We start from the raw sequence: 22,134 nt of genomic DNA, 5'->3' as shown, positions 1-22,134 counted from the left end.
CAGAGGTTATCAATAAAACATTGACCAGGAACAAGATCATTTAAATATTTATGAGAAATCTGCACATCAGACATAAACACGTTTCCTACAAAACGTCTTCATCGTCAGTAAAGCGGTCTTTAAGCAGTTCATCCAGAGAATCTTCAGCGCTGTCGTCTTTATAATGTTTAGATGTTCCTGAAAACAGCAGGAATGTCAAATAGACACAAAAAAATATATAATAAGACAAATTAAACTACACCCATCTGAAATATTAATCAATTTAAATGCAACGCACCCCTGACAGGCGCCTTTTTCCCAGCCTTGTTGGCCCTCTTTTTATGTGCCCTTGGCATGGTGGCTGCGGCTCTGTGGGACAAACACGGTAAGACGTGGTGACGAAGGCACACAAAGCCCTCCATGAGTTTTACTTCACCTCCTCTTGGAGCCATCGATGCTGGGAAGAACGGTCCTCCTCTCAGGTCCCAGTCTTCCCTTTCTCCGAGTTCTGGACTGGGATTCCTTCTCGGAAATGAAGGATTCCGACTGCACGGTACCGGGCTTCCAGTCCGCGAAGGGTTCAGAGGTGTGTCGAGCAGCGAGCAGCCGGAGCGGGTCTCCGGACAGGTGAGGGGCCGGACCCGTCCTGATGCATCTGTGCACTATGTTGAAGTAGTGCTGCTGGATCAGCCTCGCCACGTGCCCCTCGCTGTGCGCGGCCGCCACGCCGCGCAGGTAACGCTTCTGTCCTGGAGTCAGGCTGGGGTGCTGGAAGAGACGGGAGTGGTCAGACACGTCCTCTGGTGTGGTTACTTCGAGATCGAACCACCCTGGTTAAACAGAGGAGGCGGCCTTAGATGTAATCTAGTCGTGGCCTAGATGGGGCAGTGGTGGCCTAGTGGTTAAGGAAGTGGCAGCATAATCAGAAGGTTGCAGGTTCGAATCCCGAGCTGCCAAGTTGCCACTGAGCAAAGCACCGTCCCCACACGCTGCTCCCCGGGCACCTGTCATGGCTGCCCGCTGTGCTGCAGTGTAACAATGACGATCACTTCACTTTCTTTTCTTAATCGATCGGCCACTTACAAAGCAGTTCTTCCAACTGTCGTTCACGCTCATGAACATACATGAAAGCCAGGGAGAAGGACAACCCACAGGTGGACCACCAGTCACCACCTTCAGGAATCCACAGGGTCCATTAACCTGCTTCTCTTTGAGAAGGCCCTCGGGAATGGAAGGGCGAACCAAAACATGTCCAGTTGCCATTGGAATAACCACGACCTTGATGGCCGAGAACCTCGACAGATGCTCAGGAACGTTGTTCCTACCTGCAGGAAGGGGGGAGCCGGGATGCATTTGGGAATGTGGATGTGCTGCCAGGCGGGAGGTGGTGGCTGTGGCCTCCCGAAGGACCCTGCGAGACGGCGAATGGAGGGTCGTGTGTTAGTACGTCGTGATCGGTCCGCGTAGGAAAAGCTATAAAGTTTCCCCGAGTTTCCGCGAGGTCGAGCCCGGGGACGCGGCCGATCGGGTTGCGGACGAGTACACGCCACAAAACCACCAAAAGCTCGCAAAACATGGTCCAGTACGGAACCAAAAATGGACAGTCAACACTCACCACACTGTGCGTCTCTGCCAGAGGAAACCCTGCAAAAAAAAAAAAACGTAGTACATAAATAAAAAAAAAAAGAATCGTGTTGTTTTAATCAGCGCAGGAAACAGAACTCGTACCCTGGTAAAAACGAGACGACTCCGGGAATCTCGGGAATGGAGAACACGTGCTTCATGTCTGCGCTCCAGCCCTGGACTGAGCGTGACCCCGCCGCGGCGACACTGGCGACACTGGTGACACTGGTGACGCGTTTCACGTTGTTTTTACCCCTCCCTTGTGCATCCAGGGATTTCCCTTAAAAAAGGCGCGAGACCGAATATGAGTAAAAGGAATGTTATGGAACCATAGTGGAATACGTGTTTTTTTACATTTTGTTAAATTAATTGTCCCAAACTGGTATATTAAATTAGATATTTCAGAATCTTGTCTTAGAAAGAAGTGAAATGACAGTGATTGTCATTGTGAAACACTGCAGCACAGCACACAGTGCACACAGTGAAATGTGTCCCCTGCTTTTAACCATCACCCTTGGTGAGCAGTGGGCAGCCATGACAGGCGCCCGGGGAGCAGTGTGTGGGGATGGTGCTCAGTGCCACCTTGGCGGACCAGGATTCGAACCAGCAACCTTCTGGTTATGTGGGCCGCTCCCTTAACAGCTAGGGTCTGACCTACCGAGGCCTGGACGCTACTCCATACACCTCTCTGGGCAGTGGTGGCCTAGCGTGTGAGGAAGCGGACTCATAACTGAAAGGGTCAGAGATGCCACCGTCCCCACACACTGCTCCCCGGGCGCCTTTTGTTGTGTGCACCATGTGCTGTGCTTGCTGTGTGACACAATGATAAAAAACAGTCACCTCTGTCTGTAAGTCCTGTAAGTGGCAGTGGTGGCCTAGCGGGTAAGGAAGAACACCCATAATCGGGTGTGCCAAGGTGCCACTGAGGTTCCACTGAGCAACCAGCTCAGTACCCACACACTGCTCCCCGAGCGCCTGTCATGGCTGCCCACTGATCACTAAGGGTGATAGGTTAAAAGCAGAGGACACATTTCGTTGTGTCACCGTGTGCTGTGCATCACAATGACAATCACTTTCACTTTAAAGATGTGGCCTCCTCTTGCCACAGATGGCATTAAGATCTGGAGAATTGTAGCGGTCAATTAACATCTAACTTTGTCATTGCCCACCTCTTCTACAGGCCACCATTGCCCATAAAAAACCCAGCTTCACTTGTCATTTCAGAGTTTGGCAAAAGTCGAAACCTTAGGCTTCCACCCGTTCCTGCTTTTCGACATTCAAAAACCAAAAAAAGACAGAGCTTACTATACGCCACTTGACATAAGCCACAGTAACCAGATTACCAATGTCACTCGTCGGTGGATCTCATGTTCGTTGAAATTGTAGAATTTCCCAATTCGCCTTTTTCGTCTCCGGCTGCGGAAGGATATGACCCCGACCGGCTTCCGTAGTCGAGGCGGACCTGCTGCTGTTCTTGAAACATGGCGACGATAAACATCTCATCTGACGCTTCCAGCTGAAGTCCGCAGAATGCCGCGGTTCGCGCAGCTTGTCATCGGGCCCGCCGGCAGCGGGAAGGTGAGCGGCGCCGTCCGTGAAGGTAACCCAGAAACGCTTCGTGACTCGGCGTCGCGTAATCACGTTTGTCCCGCCAGAGCACCTACTGCGCCACCATGGTGAAGCACGCCGAGGCCATGAACCGGTCTGTGCAGGTGGTCAACCTGGACCCCGCGGCGGAGCACTTCGACTATTCTGTTATGGCAGGTAAGGTCGCCGGGTGGCCGGTGTTCCATCATTTCATCCTACTTATCGAAAGGTCCTACCAAAGGCAAATGCGCCTGCGCACGCCCAAATATGCACGCTGCCGTCGCACAGTTTTCAAAGTTTAGTTGGAGTAGTTAAAGGAAAACACGGTAAGTGCAGCACCAAATACTTGTGTTTCTGAGCAATCAGAACATATCTGTGGTTTTTGGACAATAAAGTGTCCAACTAATTAATATTCAGGTAAAACACTGGTGGTAGGACAATCTGATGGGTGTTTCTGAGCTATCACAACATACTTCTTGTGGTTTATGGACCGTATAATAGTTGCACATCGCATTTGTACAGCTAGCAGGAACAGTCGCTATAAAAATAATTCTGACAAAGTAGGACAATCCGACAGAACACCTGGTCACCTGGACACTACATACAAAATAACAAACCAAAACCAGGTTCTAAATTTTATGAAATATATTATATTACATGATTTGCCTAAAGCATTTTTTATAGAATTCTATAATTTCATTAAACTATTACATGATGTGTCCTGAGAAAGAGTGTCTGTGTCTGTTGTTCTCCATCTTTAGACTTTTGCTTGTCAAAGATCATTCATTAGTTTAGAGTTGGGAGAGACCGACCCCCAGTTCTTCTAGCGCATCTCTAGATAATCAACATGAGCATTTTAGCCAGTTTTATTATTATTTCATAATAAATAAATAAACAAATAAATAATTATTTGTTATTATTGTGTGCTTTTCACTTTTTGCACTGTACTTTGTGGTGTAGAAATCATAACTTAATATTTATCACAATGTCCACTGTACAATGGAATTATAAGTACAATTCGTCTGCTTAATGAGCTACCACCTGCCCATCTTCACATTCACCTCCTCTTCTTAATTTCTACTTTTTTGCATCTTTCTGGAAACTTCATACATGTTTGTGTTGTGATAATTATGCTCAAATTGAATGTCTTATCTCTTAACAGTATTCACATATTGAAATAATAACTGTTAATAACTCATGGGAGTGTAATAGAGAGAATATGGAGTGTTCCGAGGGGCAATAGGATATGGTTTAACGTACCGTCTAGCCCTACTGTGTGTCTTAGCCAGCGGTTTAGGAATTCATGCTTTTTGCCAAAAGTGACATGAGGAACGTTCTCAGATATCAGGGAGCTGATCCAGGTAGACGACGTGATGGAAGACGACTCGCTGCGGTTTGGGCCCAACGGCGGTCTCGTCTTCTGCATGGAGTACTTTGCAAACAACTTTGACTGGCTGGAGGAGAACCTAGGCCATGTAGAGGATGACTACATACTATTTGACTGCCCGGGTGAGACAGTCGTGTTTTAGATGTTTCTTCATGGCTGGAATTTTCCATTTCCCTGCTGGCGAATAAACAAGGTTTCTGTGTCTCTTCTGTGCAGGCCAGATTGAGCTGTACACTCATCTCCCCGTCATGAGGCAGCTAGTAGAGCAGCTCCAGCAGTGGGAGTTTCGTGTATGTGCAGTCTTTCTTGTGGACTCTCAGTTCATGGTGGAAACCTTTAAGGTACAGAGATCTTTTTTTTTTTTTTTTTTTTTTTTTTTTTTTGCTGTACATGCCACCGGTCGAAGATAACACTAGAAAGCTGGTGGCATACAGGAGGCCAAATTCAAAATATGTTGTCTATGGCATTATGAAGACCTATAAACAGTGTATTAATTGTTCCATCTAAGGTGTAAATGCACATCTCCTTCACTTCCAGTTCATTTCCGGGGTCATGGCTGCATTGAGTGCCATGGTGTCCCTTGAGATTCCGCAGGTGAACATCATGACTAAAATGGACCTGCTGAGTCCAAAAGCTAAGAAGGAAATTGAAAAGTAAGTCTCAGAAACACAATGCTGTCCCACTGCCTGTGGACCAGATCACTGATCATGTTTTCCTGTAGGTACCTGGACCCAGACATGTACTCAATGATGGAGGATAATTCTGTAACCATACGAAGCAAGAGGTTCAAGAAGCTCACGAAAGCCATCTGTGGTGTGGTAAGCGGGAAGTAATGCTTAATCATATATTTGAAACGGGCTGTACTTCTCCAATAAGTATTGGGCCGTTCATACGGCATTTTAGCTGTGTGCTTCGGGTCATTGTCTGGTTGGAAGGTAAACCTTTGTCCAGTCTTAGGTCCTGAGCACTCTTCGCCACATTCATCTTTCCCTTGATTGCAACCAGTAGTTCTCTCCTTGCAGCTGCAAAACACCCCACAGCATGATGCTGCCACCACCATGCTTCACTGTTGAGACTGTGTTGGACAGGTGATCAGCAGATACCTTTTAGAATTAAGGCCAAAAAGATCTATCTTGCTCTGATCAGACCAGAGAATCTTATTTCTCACAATCCTGGAGTCCTTCAGGTGTTTTTAAAAACCAAACACTACAATTCTGTCTCTGAGCTCTTCAGGCAGTTCCATTGACCTCATGACTCATTTGCTCTGAGATGCATTGTGAGCTGTATCTGTATCTGTACAGATCTGAGCTGTATCTGCTAAATAAAGTAAAGCTGTAAGGTCTTATATAGACAGGGGTGTGGCTTTCCTAATCAAGTCCAATCAGTATAATCAAACACTGCTGGGCTCAAATGTAGTTTTAGAACCATCTCAAGGATGATCAGAAGAAATAGACAGAACCTGAGTTAAATATATGAGTCTCACAGCAAAGGGTCTGAATACTCACATTTTCTTTGTTAATAAATCTGCAAAAATGTCAACAATTCTGTGTTTTTCTGTCAATAAGGTGTGCTGTGTGTACATTAATGAGGGAAAACAAAAATCTAATTTCAATGATAATAAAGAGTGAAAAATTTAAGGGGGTCTGAATACTGTCCATACCCACTGTATGTATGGCAATGACTATTCTAACTACAACACATTCTCATACCGTTCATATCTGATTAAACTGGCAGATTGATGACTACAGCATGGTACGTTTCCTCCCCTTTGACCGAACTGATGAAGAGGGCATCAGCATTGTCCTTCAGCACATCGACTTCTCCATACAGTACGGTGAAGATCTTGAGGTCAAGGAGCCCAGGGTGAGTCAAAGCTGACTTCATGCTTTTTCCCTTTTTACACCTAAGGATTACTAAATTATAATAAAGCTAATGTCAGTGCTCTAAGTGGTCTGATTTTCCCCTGCTTGTTTTGATAGGAGAACGATGAAGATCCCTGCAGCTATGAGGAGTTCTTCGAGACTCAAGCAGATTCCTGAGGGAATTCAGTAAAACATTAGTCAGCTGAAATAATGGCAAAGAAAAGACTCTGCTAGCACTGGCCTGTTTGCTTTTATGTTTGAATCTTGGGATTTTGATCTTGTTTTCAGAATAAGAGCAAATGCATGTTGTACATTAAAAGGGATGCATGCTCTAGTCACCAACCCTGTTTTTGTGTTATAACAAGTTTTATATTCAAGACCTTACTGCTTTGACTATTTTTCATTAAAAATTTGGAAAATCTTTGTTTCTTTTCTAAAAAAATCATTTTATTGAATCATGTTTTTCACAAAATCAGTCCGTTATGTTAATTTCTCTAAAGGCAATAAATAGGAAGTCTGTCCCAGCAACATCTAGTAGAAGAAATTGGTTTGGACCAAAGTAAAAGACCATATTTTATCCCATGTAATTCCTTTCTAAAAATACTGTATATATCCGTTTGTGCTTCAAATTGAATACATGAGGATTTTGGACAAGTAATTTGATAAAAGATAATATAAGATTCTTTTTTTAGTCCCACAAGTGGTAAATTTACTTTCATGGCACTACGATAAGAGCATAAAAAATACCATAAAGACTATTGCCATTAGTATAATATAAAAAGTATACAACTAAATGTCACAGAATAACACTAATAGTTTAGGGTGCTTTCCCAGAGTAATATATCAGAATCATAAAACTTAAATCCTTAAGAAAATTGCTGGATGATGTATGGATGATTGTCAGCCATTCTTGATCATTGTTCCTCAGACACTGGACAATAGCTACAGCTAAATGTCATGTAATGCTGTGTTAGTCTGGATTTCACCGTAATAACAAATTGGAAATTCATCTAAACCATGCAGGACCTTCTCTGATGGTGTGGCAGAATCTGAAGTCCTCTTTTATTCTTACCTCTTTTCGGCGTAGCTCTGTCGCCCCCCACCGGCCGCCGCCGGAACTGCCGCAGTATTTTCCCTCCGCCGCTTCCGGCCCGCTGCGTTGGGTGCGACAGCGGAAGCGGCGTCTGGCTGCGTTTACAGTTTATTTCTGCACCGCCGAAGATTTAGGATTAATTCGCCAAAATGCCCGTAAGTTGGCTGCGTTTGGAGGTGGCTTTATGAACGGTGCCGGTCTTTACCAGTGAACGCTAATTAAGATGCATATTAAAAGGTTCTTGTTGGGCTGTAGTTTGCTAGCATACCGAGGTAGATAGCCCGTAAAACCGAGCTACATGCGGATGTAGAAACTAAAACGAGATATCATGTCAATTGTTGTGAAGAATTTAATACAAGTTTAAACGACTGCAAGTATTCGGCGATTATGTTTTTGTTATCGTGGTGTTAAACCTTCAGCTTTAGTTAGTTAGCTTAGCCAGCTAGTTTTGCTATAGACAGTGCCACCTATAATAAAAAAAATAGTGTTTGGTGTTATTATGTAATCAAGATGCCTCCAATCACGATGTTATAAGATGCAGTGGGAGTTAAGTTCATTTTTCCCGTTCAATGTTTGACGCGTTTTTTTCACACTTCCTGATTTTTTATTTTTTTTCCTTTCCTCAGGCTTATCATTCCAGCCTGATGGATTCTGACACCAAATTGATAGGGAATATGGCCATGCTCCCTCTCAAAACCCAGTTTAAAGGACCTGCTCCCAGAGAAAGTGGGTTGCTTCTGGTAGATCATGTGATAAGTGTGATCGACTTGCTTCCTTATTTGGCGAAATTCCTGCACCGTGTTCACTATCGTCCTGCCTCTGTTCACCTTTCCAGCCAAAGAGTCCGACATCATTGACGAGGCCATATACTACTTCAAAGCCAACGTTTTCTTCAAGAATTACGAAATCAAGGTGATTTGATCCTGGTGCATAACCTGGCCCTCCACATGTCTCAACCTGCCCAGACTTCGCTCTGAAGTCTGCTTCTCCTGCTCCTCTCCCTTCATTCTCACCGCAGGACATACTGTTATAGGAACGGAAGGTTTGATTAAAATGATCAGCTGTAGGGCTGTGCGAAATGCCATAAAATTCATATTGCGATATAAACCGAACTGTAGATGGTGTATATTGCGGTTTCTAATTTGATAATTAGTCATTTTAAATGAATTTTTTTTTAAAGGGTACCGAGTGTCCATAGCAAAGGCGCTGCAGCAGGGAGTTGTACACTAAACTTTTTACACATACTACACCATATAGCAGAAGTGTATACCAGATAAAACAGTATCTGAAATCAGACTTTCTGTCACACCCATAAGGCCAGTAAAATACCAGGTATTCGTATGATGAAAGTGATTATAATAATTTTTTGCATTGTCTGTATTCAGCTGCAGAGTTTACATTAAAACACTATGCTTGTTCACATTTTATTATGCAGTCCCTCCAGGATTGGGATTTTTTTAAATCATAATGACTTGCACAGGGCACCAAAAAGGCTAGGAGCACCCTGGTTATTTCCATGTGCACTCTCAGTACCCAGTCGCAGTGACTGGTGGATTTCTGAATGATTCTTTTCTTATTTATTGGGTCTGCAGTATTTAAATTTAAGGATTGCAGTATTTGGATTTAAGGATTACTAGTCATTTCTAGTTATATGTAAGGCCTTTTTTTATATATTTTTTTGGAAACTTGAATTTTAAGACTTTTTTTGTGCTCTGTGCTGTTGCCCGAAATGAATGGTTTGTGCTGCAAGTAGGCATGGTTTCATGCAGGTGATGCGACTTTGTCACATTTCTGTGGTAGGCCAGGATAATCAAAATCTCTCCAGTGCAGCCCTACTTAGCAGCACATATATTAATTCACTATGTGAAGCGTTCTAGAATAAACCTCTCATAATTTTTCATATGACTCTCGACAGAATGAAGCTGATCGGACGCTCATCTACATCACCCTGTACATCTCTGAATGCCTCAAGAAGCTGCAAAAGGTCATTTGAAACATTCAGCACAATATTTCCTCAGATAAATAAAACATGGCAACAGTACATCAGAAATTTTACAGTATGTAATCTTGTATCTGGAGTCTCTTTCCGAATTTCAGCATGAAATAAAGTATGACAAAAAAAGGGTGGTAACCTTAAACAAATTCCAGATTCGACCGTCTGAGCTGCTGCGTTCTTTACACCCATCGCCATTTCTAGCCACTGCAGGACCGTAGACAGGCTAGGGGAACTCGTATTAATGTTAAATAATCTCACAAAGTGACATTTACATTGAAGTACAGTGTTCTTCTGGGGTTTAGTGGTAACTACACACAAATAGAAATGGCTGTGTGGGTTGTTAGTTCCTCCCTTACTAGATACAGAGAACCAGGCAGTAGGCCTGCCATGTTTTGCATGAATTCTCGCAAATCCAGAAGATGTTAGCAGACGCATGCACCAAGACTTATTTCGTATTGTCGTATAGGGAAAACATGTACTTCAATTTGTTCAGCGCAAGTGAATGTTGTTTGAACACTCGTCTGCGGGTTTTTGATCTCTGTGGTGTAGTGCAGCTCACGAGGTCAGGGAGAGAAAGAGATGTACACCCTGGGCATCACCAATTTCCCCATCCCAGGCGAGCCTGGATTCCCCCTGAACGCCATGTACGCTAAGCCTGGCAACAAACAGGAAGACGGTACGAAATCCTTGGTTATGTTTCTGTCCAATTTGTAAAGGTTTCGCACTTCCTCATCTTTTTACATGCTGTTTCTATTTTTGTATTTTCTCTATTTAGCTGTTCGCACACTATATGGTACTTGGACCCCTTTATTGTACAGGGTCCTGCAATATTTTTTTAAATCTTGTAGTTTATGGACATTTGCACTCTGTGCAGTCCTATATGCCCCTTATGCCTGAATATTATGCATTTAAATAAATTTATTGTCATGATTTATTTGAAAAAGAAGCCCTTAATAAATTATGCAGTTGTCACATGTAAAATGAAATTTTGTTTTTTTTATAGCTTTAGCTCCTCAACATCAAAAAAATTGTATAACATTATTTCCTACAATCATTAAAAGGATACAGAAATGTCCAGACACTGTCAGTCTATTTAATTTATGTAGTCTGTAGGGTTCAAGGCTTAAAGATTTTTAATAAAATTCCAAAAACACATCACCTTTTTGCCTCTTATTCATTGGATTTTAGATGCCTCTTTATGTTTGTTCATGTTTAGAGACCATGAGGGCCTACCTGCAGCAGATTCGTCAGGAGACTGGCCTCAGACTGTGCGACCGAGTATTCGACCCCCAGACAGACAAACCAAGCAAGGTCAGAGGAAGTCAAAACCCATGATGTTAGATTGCATTGTTGTCAGATCCTGCCTAACACAAACCTTTTTGTCCTGCAGTGGTGGGTGTGCTTTGTGAAGAAACAGTTCATGAACAAAAGCCTGTCTGCCCCTGGACAGTAAGGCTCAACCTGAAATGGCTGTTGGTACATTTTTGTGCAATTTGGATGAATTTTTTTTTTTTTTTTTTTGTGCGCCTATGCACCCATGTCCAGTTTTTTACTTAAGAACATTTGTTCATTTCATCATGTCATTTTAAGCTTATGCTTAATCCAATAAATGATCTTTGAAATGAGCAGTCTCGTTTCATTCTAAATGGAAGTCTAAACGCAGATTGAAAAACCCATCAGGCATGTAACATGGCCTGGTAACTTCTTGCTCACTTTGGATACAGAAGCATAGAGGCTATCGTTTTTGTTCCAAGGAATAAATGATCAACGCACATTCATTTGTTTTGGGTATACAGGTCCTTCTAAAAAAATGTGCATATTGTGATGAAGTTCATTATTTCCTGTAATGTACTGATAAACATTAGACTCATATATTTTAGATTCATTACACACAACGTAAGGTAGTTCAAGCCTTTTATAGTTTTAATATTGATGATTTTGGCATACAGCTCATGAAAACCCAACATTCCTATCTCATAAAATTATCATATTTCAACTGACCCATAAAAAAAAGTTTTTAATACAAAAAAAAAAAAAGTCAACCTTCAAATAATCATGTTCAGTTATGCACTCAATACTTGGTCGGGAATCCTTTTGCAGAAATGCGGCGTGGCATGGAAGCAATCAGCCTGTGGCACTGCTGAGGTGTTATGGAGGCCCAGGATGCTCATCCAGAGTGTTGGGTCTTGCATCTCAACTTTCTCTTCACAATATCCCACACATTCTCTATGGGGTTCAGGTCAGGAGAGTTGGCAGGCCAATTGAGCACAGTAATACCATGGTCAGTAAACCATTTGGCACCGTGAGCAGGTGCCAGGTCGTGCTGAAAAATGAAATCTTCATCTCCATAAAGCTTTTCAGCAGATGGAAGTGCTCCAAAATCTCCTGACAGCTAGCTGCATTGGCCCTGCCAATAAAACACAATGGACCAACACCAGCAGCTGACAATGGCACCCCAGACCATCACTGACTGTGGGTACTTGACACTGGACTTCAGGCATTTGGGCATTTCCCTCTGCCCAGTCTTCCTCCAGACTCTGGCACCTTGATTTCTAAATGACATGCAAAATTTGCTTTCATTTCTCTGTAGCCCAGGTTAGGCGCTTCTGCCGCTGTTTCTGGTTCAAAAGTGGCTTGACCTGGGGAATGCGGCACCTGTAGCCCATTTCCTGTGCACGGTGGCTCTGGATGCTTCTACTCCTGACTCAGTCCACTGCTTCCGCAGGTCCCCCAAGGTCTGGAATCTTCCTCAGGGTCCAGTCATTGTGCAGCGTTTTCTGCCACACTTTTTCCTTCCCACAGACTTCCCACTGAGGTGCCTTGATACAGCACTCTGGGAACAGCCTGTTCGTTCAGAAATGCCACTCCAGATGATCCAAAATATGGCAGCCCGTCTCATTTTCAATCAGCCAAAATACACCCATGTTACACCTCTTCTTACCTCCCTCCACTGGCTCCCGGTAGCTGCTCGCATTGAGTTCAAATCCTTGATGCTGCCTACAGGGCTGTAAATGGAACTGCGCCCTCCTACATCAACACGATACTACCTAGATACACTCCTGCATGCTCTCTCAGATCGGCAAACGAAAGGAGACTAAAAATTCCTTCTTCACGGGGTCTCCGATTCCAATCATCTCTGTTCTCCGTTGTTGTCCCTGGCTGGTGGAACAACCTGCCCTCCTCCACACGATTAGCCGAGACTATCACCACTTTTAAGAAGCAGGTGAAAACCCTCTTGTTCAAAAAATATTACAGACAAATCTAACACACACACACATGCGTACACATTGCACAAACAATACAAAAATGTATAAATACATTATAATTTTTCTTCGTCTAGCACCTAACAATCTCTGAGCATGCTCTTCACTGACAAGTCTGAGCCTCATCAGGGCTCTTAGTTTGTAAACTCAATATTCTATAGCAATCGAACGAGAATTGCTGGTGTCTTCCTCTTGTAAGTCGCTTTGGATAAAAGCGTCTGCTAAATAAAGTAAAGTAAAGTCTTTCTTGCTTGAGGGTGTCAATGATGGCCGTCAGGTCGGCAGTCTTATTAGGCTAATTTTTTGAGATAGGAACTTTGGGTTTTCATGAGCTGTATGCCAAAATCATCAAGATTAAAACAATAAGAGGCTTGATCTACCTTCAGTTGTGTTTAATGAATCTAACATATATTAAAGTCTAATGTATATCAGTACATTACAGGAAATAATGAACTTTATCACAATATGCTAATTTTTGGATAAGGACCTGTATATGCACTAAAAACATGATTTGAAACCCCTCTGCCAATATGTTTATTAGACTTTAAAATGGTGCATTGAGATTCTGGGACCACAAGTAATGAATGTTGTGATGGATGTGACATGTCTCGCACACAGCATGATAAATAGGAAAATTAAGACAATTGTGTTGAGATGTGTTTTCCCATTTTAATTCTGGTACGTGCTTCTTGATGTTTCAAGCCAGTGTCTTACTGTTGGAGCTAGGTCAGAGTAAAATATATATTTAATAAATATTTAAATTCTGAGATGAGAAACTGCTAATATTTCTTCAATTGAACCGCAATACCATACAGGGGATCATGCAGATTTCTTGCAGATTTGCTGTTAGCAAATCTTAGCAACAAAGAACATAAAAAAATAATTAAATAAATAAAAACACAAACGCACATTCAGATATTTGTTTATTGGACTACAACATAAGGAGTGCCAAATAGGCAACATAACACACTATGATCATTAGAACGCTCTTAATTCTCTGAAGATAACTTAAAACAATGCTATCGAAAGGGGAACAAAGTACTTAATCCTAAAATACAATAAACTCTAAAATTCAACCATTTCTACAGATTTACCAAGTCAGTCAGTTTTACTTATTGCTTCGTTGGTTGATTTAGTCCTTTTATGGATTCGAGTTTCTTTAGACCCTTTTTATAAAAAAACAAACCATCTAACAGTGCTGTGTGAGAATTTCAGACCATGAGAAAAGGTTTAAAGGGAGCACAGATACTGACCAATACTTCCACCCTGTAGGGTGGGGTTGGGGGTAGGTGGCACCACCACTAGTTGGTTGACCACACCCAAGTAAACAGAAGCGTTTACTCTGTCGACAAATAAGAGCTTGTGTTCACATGATTGGGCAAGACAATGCCCTTTGAAAAGGTTACACCAAAAAAAAAAAAAAGTTCACAAAAAAAAGAAAGTGACAAATGACAAACAAGTGCAATTATTGGAGCCTGTGATCAATAATCTGGATCAGCTTCAAAATGGATGTAAATGTAAAGATGTGCATGATTAAATTTTGCTTAGTTGTATTGGAAGAGGAAAAAAAAAAATTATTTACACACAAACACACTCACTCTTGCGCTAAAGAGGTCCTCATACAAAAAATATTCCTCATACTATTGTTTTTTTTTGGTTTTGTCAAAAAAAAAAAAAAAAAAAAAAAAAAAAAAAAAAAAGAAAAAAAAAAAAGAAAGAAAATGTAAAGTAAAAAGAAACATCCTGACACAGACTTGACATCACTGAAGATTTCCTTGCTTGCAGGAAAAGAAATTAAGGCAGTTGAGCGAGTGAAACCCTTACGATGGTAGACTTTTGCTGCGTAATTTTGTTGAGGAGTGGGGCACGTTTAGTGCATAATGTTTAGAAGGGCCATAAGGGTTCATTACTGCTGGCATAACAACTCCAAATGCCACAGGTTGCATATTGTTCAAAGATGGCTCAGTGGCAGGTTAACACTACATAAAATAAAAGCAAGTCTACACACAAGAAACATGCGATACATTTCATTTACCTTGACAATAAATAAAATCAGGTGCGCAAAAAAATTATTAAAAAAGAAAAAAAAAAAAAAAAAAAGAAAAAGAAAAAGAAAGAAACAATACTGACAGGTCACCCATGTCATACAGAGGAAATTGATTACCTTGTCAAAATATTGTTGGCTTTAATTCCATCTTCCAATTAAATGCAAAAGTCTGTTAATGGGTGACTGGGCATCCGTCACCAACTGTTCAGCAAATGCTCAGAGTTTCTAAGCTGAAAGACAAAAAATTGATTTAGTACCAAGCATACTAATCTCCCTGGTTTAGCACTATCTGTCTTCCCTTTTGCCTACATATTTTGTTTGCCTTTAATATTCGTGCACTGCCTGTTTGCACTTTATGTAGCACGGTTAGTCACTGATGGACATGCAGATTTTGTTTAAACGTTACACTTGGCTCCTGATTCCAGAGAAACGTTGTTTCATTTCATTATGTGCTGCCTAACATGTATGTAGCTGAAATAACAACCTTGAAGATCTGTTCTGGTGTTCAGAGCTCATGAATTGCAGCCATGATGTACTTGTTGAACGTGGACAGGAAATGGCAACACCAGAACTATTAATGCAGGATTCAGGACTTCCAAAGTAGACAAAGTTCTACTTTGATGTACTAAAAACATTAAGCAGTCAATAATTTTTAATCAAAATGAATTCAAAGCCAGCCAATGGGAACACGCTTGGAATAATGCTCATTTACAAGTATTACAGAGATCGGTGTAAGAAACAGAGTCAAACTAGGAGTAATTGGGAGTCAGGGTAATGCTAACAGTAAAGAAAACTCAAATAACATTTAGTGGATATTACTATTGTTCTCAAAATATTTCAGTCAGGCTTATAACTTGTGATTTTTTTTGTACATATTCAATACAAAAGATGAGCCATATCAATCTTCTCGGCTCCTCTGCTTTTAACTTCATACGTATAAACAGCCACGGTCTGTATCTTGTGTCCTTTGAGTCAGTTTTTGTGCACGTACTGAAAAATTTACAGAATGTATATGGGTGCAATACCTTATGCATCAATAGAATATTTATGTAATGCATCAATATCAAGGCATTGATTATCGTAATTGAATCTAATCACGAGACCAGTAAAGGTTCACACCTCTAGTCGAGTTTGAAAAGCCTAAAAGCATTTTGCCGTAATTGTTATGTTGGGTAACTCGCAGGAATGCCAGCATTGAAACTTGTACTCACACATAAGTACTACAGCAGTAGTGGGAGGTCTAGTCGAATGCCATCTCCTGGCTTTTTCGTACGCAGCGTGCTACCTTCTTCTTGAACTCACCGTTTGGGTCCTCCCTCCATTCTTTCTGTGGATGGACACACACACACACACACACACACACACACACACACACACACACACACAACCACCCTCAGGTCTACTATGTTCCGTCCGATATTTCTGACCAATTGTTCACAAGCATCTGTGACTCACAGCAGCATCTACGTTGGCAGGAGAGTCACCGTTGGGATCTGCGAGCATTGAGATGACACTAATCATGATGGTCTCCACAGTATGGATGGGAAGCCAGCGTTCTTCAGGTTTCTCATAGCCAAACTTGTCCTCCCCAGGCTCATGCAAGATTGAAATGCACACATCACCATTCTTTGCGACTAAGGGGAGGGAGAAGAAAAGATTCATCTTTGTTCAGATAAAAAGAGATTGTTCTTAAGGTTTCCTGGTAAATGCTTAAAAGCTTACCATTGGGGTGCCAGATTTCTGTAATAAACTTCATTTTGGGCGGACGGAGGGGATAATCGTGTGGGAAATCCAGGTAGGCTTTAAAAAACCCTCCTTCACTGTAAAAAAATTAAAATATAAATTAAGTGGTCAAATAAATATTAATAGTAATAAAATGATTTTAACCTGAAAGCAACTTACAACAATGTGTCTTGAGGGCCAATTACGACTACTTCCCACTTGTAGATGTCATCGTCATCAATCAGACCCGCAGAAAAGCCTTCCACGGGGTTCTTGTTCAGCTCTGAGTGAACACAGAAAAACGACAGATTTAATTCCCAACCGGTCTACAATCATTACAAAACACACATCTTAAAAACCACACCAAGAACCACGTCCATTTATTCCTTTATTAGATTAGTAATCTCTCCATTGGACAGAACAGATGTTCAAAACGTAACATCTGAAACACGTCATGACGTCTTTAGCTCGCGGTCTTGACGGTGTGACATCTGGATTAAGATCCACGTGGTAAATATCGCCATGTACGTTAATGTCATAGTTGTCTAAAACTAGAATTATTAAAAAGGTAAAGTGGCTATTTCATTTTATTAAGAAAAACTGTTGACATAAGCTTTCATATACATACAGACTCTGACGTTCTGTTCTAATTGATTTTTTTTAGTGCAGTCCTATTCCATACAGTTCCGTGAGACGCTAAACACGAGAACTGCGTGGCGGCTTGCGACACCCACGATCCAAGTTGAGCAATGCGTGTCGTGGTCGCTGCCGCCTCCTAAGAATAGCTTCACGTCAGACAAAATTACGGAGACCCACGTCAGCCTGGGGTACGGAACCGACTCGGGTGTTCCCCACGTCGGAACAAGCAGCCGAGACGCGATTACGGCAATAATACTGTTAGTTAAGTACGCAGGCAGGTGGGCTCGGTTCAGCGGGTGGGGGCTAGTGGAGGGAGAAAATAAAACGAGATATAAAACAGCCGACATGCTTGACGTTTTTATCAGCATCGGGCCATATTTCACCGTCACTCCCGACACTGACCGAGCGGGATTACCAGCGGGCGAACTTGACTAAAGTTAGCCGAGCGCCTCACCTGCCAGCTGTTTCCGAAGCAGCAACGCCGACTGCTCCGTCATCTCGGTGGCGTTTTAACACCAACTGTCCGCCAAGTCGCCGCTGCCAGCGGGTAAAGAAAAGCAGCCGCCACTCCAGCGCCTTCAGCCTTTTAGCCTGCTGGCCGCCCTGCTACAAGCTAGCGAGGGCGTCACGGCGCATGCGCGCAAGCTTCAGGACCGGTAGGCTGTCCTTTGCAGCGCCTGATTGGAGTCGACACGCTATTCTATAAAATCGCATTGCACGAAGCGCGAATATTTCTTATACAACTTCAGCAAGCAGGTGTCAAATGTAGGCAATAGATATCAGCAGAACATGTAAAGCTTTGAATTTCAGGCTGGTTTTAAATAGGACCCCAAGTGTTATGCATTATTATAGTATACTTTTTTATTTCTGAAGATCATGTACTTTAACTACCTTTCCTAATGACATATATTGCATACCACTCTTGTAAAAATTTTAGTTTTGAATCGCCTACAATATAAAGTGACATCACTTTTATCTTGGTTAAATTCAACATAATTGAAAATATAATATTGTTCTGTTGTCACCCTTATGTCACCCCCAGACTGTTATTGCTGATCTGTGTTCAGCCAACGTCCACTAGATGGCGCGCAGGGCGCAGTAATGGATTTTCAAAGGCTTGCCTCTCCCCAGGATGAAAATTGAACATTGTGATCACACATGGCACGTTATATCTAACAGGCTTTCTCAATTAGCTGGATTAAGTTAAATCGTGATCATCCAATAGAAAGGCTCCTTATTTAAATTCTCATTGGACAGTCATGAATAAATAATAACCCTGAATAGCCCAGCTATCTGAGAAATCTTGTTTCATGGGAACACCCCTCTTCCCCTCCCCACCTCCTTTGAAGTCTAATGGACTGTAGTTTACATGACGTGTGGTTCGTCATGTTCCAGAATCAGACCTGTGAGGCATGTGCAGTGTAAACAAGCGAAGGACAGAGGAGATTAATGAACAGACAGGGGTCTCCGTTCCCATTAACGCCAAGAGCTTTATTATCTCACTGAAAAGACAGATTCTTAATTTGTACCTCACCATATATAGCAAATCCCAAATGTGGGCCAGATATGGCAAAGGGCTTGTTGCTTTTTCTGATAATGAGACAGAGAGGTGTTAATGTTATTTCTGCCATAAACTTCAAATTATGTGAAGCGGTCTGACTGGGCAAGTTAACTGCAAATTGTCCCCGTAACTACTGAGGTATTTTAAAAACGTGCAATGAATTTCCAACCTGCATTGCACAAGCATGTAACCTCCAAAAACGTGAGCTCTGGCCTTTGTGGTCCCAACTTGGTATATTTGTCAGACAGCACCATTAACAATCGTCTGCTCAGTTGCCAATGCTGCTTGCATGCTGGGGTGGTGGTAGCCTAGTTGGTTACACTCGCCTTACTGCCACTATGTCCCTGAGCAAGACACTTAACCCTGAGTATCCCCACGGGGACTGTCCCTCTAACTACTGATTGAAAGTTGCTCTGGATAAGGGCATCTGGTAAATATCATAAATTCAAATTCAATTTTTATTTGTCACATACACAGTCATACACGGTATGATATGCAGTGAAATGCTTGTGCAACTGCTATTGACCTCAATAATGCAAGTAATTACAAAAGTGTTACAAATATGCAAATATAAACAAATATTACAAATTTATGTTTTTAAACATAAATTATATGTAAAGAGTAGGGCAAAGGTGTGCAAATGTGTAAAGTGTGTAAAGTGAAAAGTGAAGCTGTGCAAATAACATAGTTATGTTATTTGCATTGGGGACTCTATCCCCAATGACTATGGGGATAGAGTCCAGAAGTTGTTGAAAGTGCTGAAGTGTATTAGTGTTCTGTCCTATGTAGTGTACTTTAGTAAATTTAAAATCTAAAATTTCAATGCCAGCAAACCAGTGGTTCAGTAAGAGAAACCTGAAATTCGGGAGGCAGAGGTTTGATTGCACAGTTCAAAGTAAAAAAAAAGTGAAAAGTGAAAAAAGTGAAACTATGTTATTGAAAATCAGCAAATGATATTATTTACATATTAGAAAGAAGAAAATGAAGTGATTATCGTGATGCACAGCAGCACAGCACACGGTGACAGAATGAAATGTGTCCTCTGCATTTTAAACCATTGGTGAGCAGTGGGCAGCCATGACAGGTTACCGGGGAGCAGTGTGTGGACGGTGCTTTACTTTGTGGCACCTCAGTGGCCACTTCCTTAACCGCTATGGTTCCACTGCCCCACGACAAGAGGCGACATGTTTCTTTTGTCATGTTTTAAGAAATGGTGTCTGTTAGATAAGGTTCCAGAGTGAGAACGAATGTTCATATATATTCTTCATTCAGTGTTACCCTGCCATTGTTATTTAAAGACAATTCTTTTTCACCCCTTTTTGTTTTTTGCTTGTATTTTTGTCAGAGCATCTGTTGAACAAATTTTAGATATATAGCAGTCTACCTGCAGTCTTTTCCTTTGGGTGACAATATATTTTTGTGTTTGTGCGCTTCTGAACCTCTGCGCTCATGCTAAGCCTATTGTGCTATAGACACACGGTGAAATACAAACTTTTATGTATCGGATGTGTTTCACAGGGATACACTGGCAGGGTTAAGGTGGTATTTTCATGCGTAGAATGCAGCCTGAGATGGACGGGCCTGAACTAGACCTCCACATGACTTCATCAGGTAGGGTCAAAGAAGGGGAAGTGAGTATTTTCCCACTGGAAATACTCGTTCTGGCGTGTCAGGGGAACATATGTGCATTAATGAGAACTATTTCATAGCCAGATATGTATATGGATAGATGAGGAGTGGAATAGTGCAGTTCAGGATATTGCACATTTTTCTGCAAACATTTAGTTTTTAAACATTTTTAGACCAAAGCCTCACTTTTTCAAAAATATGATTTATTTTATGTACGTTGGAAAGCCTATATTTTGAAAAGCCTATATTTTTTATTTTGTGGTATATTGTGGTGCGGCCTCTCAGCAGAGGAGAAGTGATCATGTGATCACCATCAGGGAACACGGGGCCTATAAGAGGCTCTTACGCATCTCTGTCATAATAAATCCCGCCCTGGGGATGCTGCTGATGAGACCTATTTTGGGAAGCAACTTGAATGTCCTTGAGTGGAGGAGTGTGTCAGTGTTGTCGCTCTAGATGTATGACAGCATTCCATGGTTTTTCGTGCTCTGATCTGAAGCTCTTACCACCATTTTTTAAAGTACATGCCAGTGCCAACCTGTACATACATTATTAATACAGAAAATGCCATATGACAAGGAATATGGTGCAGACATCAAGATTGCTCAATAATAAGTGTAGGGAATATCCGTTTGGTGGACTGATTGGTTTCCCATGTCCAAAATAAACCTGCTGTAAACGACTGACTGAACGTCCGGTGTACGTTCATTAGACGCAAGGACTACATTTTCAAAGGTTAATAATTCCACATCCAACAATGAACCCTATTAATGCCCCAAGGGTCAATGCACAATTTTACATTTGGTAAGACAGATCAGTGACAATCAACAGGTAAAAATGTATTTTCTGTACCGGTGTCTCACTTGGTTCCTTATTGCTTTAGACAGTAAAATTACCAGCAATACGTAACTAAATAACTGCCTCCTCTGTTAATAAGAAGTAATTTTATGGCGCGGGGTAAAAAATAAAGGCATGTATGCGTCGACCGCGCAGAACTGGGAGGAGTTAGTAAATTCGGGAACCAGCGCTTGTTGCGTTGGCCAACTCGGGGATTCGAACCGGCGACTCCGTGAGCAGACTCCCACCCCGGTCGAACTCGGCCGCGGCTTCAAACTCGACGATTTTATTGCTGCGGCACGTGTAATGAGCGTACGGCAAGCCATCAGGGCCAATAATCACCAAAGTTAAAGTTAAACGTACGTAGCGAGAAAACGGCGTTTTTTTAACGTCGCTGAATGGTTTAACGCTGTAAAAAAACTTTTTTGTTTCATGTACAGGGTGGTAGTAGCCTAGTCGGTAAAACACTCGCCTATGAACCAGAAGACCCAGGTTCAAACCCCACATACTACCGTTGTGTCCCTGAGCAAGACACTTAACCCTAAGTGTCTCCAGGGGGGACTGTCCCTGTAGCTACTGGTCGTAAGTCGCTCTGGATAAGAGCGTCTGGTAAATGCCATAAATGTAAATGTAACTGCCAGACACTGCTTGCCAGAGCTCTCAATGCACTGCCACCACCAAAAAGCTGATAAACTCAACAAAAAACACCACCTCCAGACTTATGCACCCGATAACACACTAACCATTTTGCACATATCTGCTCTTTTTGCACATGTTTGTGTTGTGTGTCCAACATATCCACTTACAATCATCCTACACAATGTTGTCAGGTTATGTCCTGTTCGACCTGTTCATTGTACAGAAAAGTTTTACTATATAAAGATATTGTACAGTATTTAAGTTTTCGTT

At 42.0% G+C, this 22,134-nt stretch overlaps 4 protein-coding genes and 1 long non-coding RNA gene across 5 annotated transcripts; 2 read left to right on the top strand and 3 right to left on the bottom strand.

Moving 5' to 3' along the window:
- Positions 1 to 14: 14 nt before the first annotated feature.
- On the bottom strand, positions 15 to 1,242 carry fam216a (family with sequence similarity 216 member A). The gene is made up of 4 exons (XM_028971065.1): positions 1,132 to 1,242; positions 416 to 747; positions 278 to 348; positions 15 to 177 (listed from the first exon to the last, which is right to left on the bottom strand). The coding sequence occupies exons 1-4, from the start codon at positions 1,240 to 1,242 to the stop codon at positions 86 to 88; spliced, it is 606 nt and encodes a 201-aa protein (XP_028826898.1). The 3' UTR covers positions 15 to 85.
- A 71-nt stretch (positions 1,243 to 1,313) lies between these two features.
- On the bottom strand, positions 1,314 to 3,365 carry LOC114786426 (uncharacterized). The gene is made up of 4 exons (XR_003749203.1): positions 2,946 to 3,365; positions 1,708 to 1,882; positions 1,595 to 1,623; positions 1,314 to 1,390 (listed from the first exon to the last, which is right to left on the bottom strand). It is a non-coding gene; the product is annotated as an uncharacterized LOC114786426 (long non-coding RNA).
- Positions 3,053 to 6,861, top strand: gpn3 (GPN-loop GTPase 3). The gene is made up of 8 exons (XM_028973543.1): positions 3,053 to 3,180; positions 3,258 to 3,366; positions 4,531 to 4,698; positions 4,793 to 4,917; positions 5,114 to 5,229; positions 5,298 to 5,394; positions 6,311 to 6,439; positions 6,556 to 6,861. Exons 1-8 carry the CDS (start codon positions 3,133 to 3,135, stop codon positions 6,613 to 6,615), a joined length of 852 nt encoding a protein of 283 aa, XP_028829376.1. The 5' UTR covers positions 3,053 to 3,132; the 3' UTR covers positions 6,616 to 6,861.
- Positions 6,862 to 7,531: 670 nt separating this feature from the next.
- arpc3 (actin related protein 2/3 complex, subunit 3) lies at positions 7,532 to 11,152 on the top strand. Its single transcript, XM_028973824.1, has 7 exons — positions 7,532 to 7,686; positions 8,158 to 8,257; positions 8,367 to 8,443; positions 9,447 to 9,515; positions 10,077 to 10,203; positions 10,744 to 10,838; positions 10,918 to 11,152. Exons 1-7 carry the CDS (start codon positions 7,681 to 7,683, stop codon positions 10,978 to 10,980), a joined length of 537 nt encoding a protein of 178 aa, XP_028829657.1. The 5' UTR covers positions 7,532 to 7,680; the 3' UTR covers positions 10,981 to 11,152.
- A 2,544-nt stretch (positions 11,153 to 13,696) lies between these two features.
- On the bottom strand, positions 13,697 to 17,816 carry ube2g1b (ubiquitin-conjugating enzyme E2G 1b (UBC7 homolog, yeast)). The gene is made up of 6 exons (XM_028973825.1): positions 17,653 to 17,816; positions 16,740 to 16,842; positions 16,560 to 16,657; positions 16,293 to 16,471; positions 16,049 to 16,164; positions 13,697 to 15,067 (listed from the first exon to the last, which is right to left on the bottom strand). The coding sequence occupies exons 1-5, from the start codon at positions 17,693 to 17,695 to the stop codon at positions 16,078 to 16,080; spliced, it is 510 nt and encodes a 169-aa protein (XP_028829658.1). The 5' UTR covers positions 17,696 to 17,816; the 3' UTR covers positions 13,697 to 15,067; positions 16,049 to 16,077.
- Between the last annotated feature and the right edge of the window lie 4,318 nt (positions 17,817 to 22,134).

The sequence above is a fragment of the Denticeps clupeoides genome, chromosome 3 (assembly GCF_900700375.1).
Source record: "Denticeps clupeoides chromosome 3, fDenClu1.1, whole genome shotgun sequence".
Classification (NCBI taxonomy): domain Eukaryota; kingdom Metazoa; phylum Chordata; class Actinopteri; order Clupeiformes; family Denticipitidae; genus Denticeps; species Denticeps clupeoides.
This window is presented reverse-complemented; position numbering and strand designations above follow the sequence as displayed.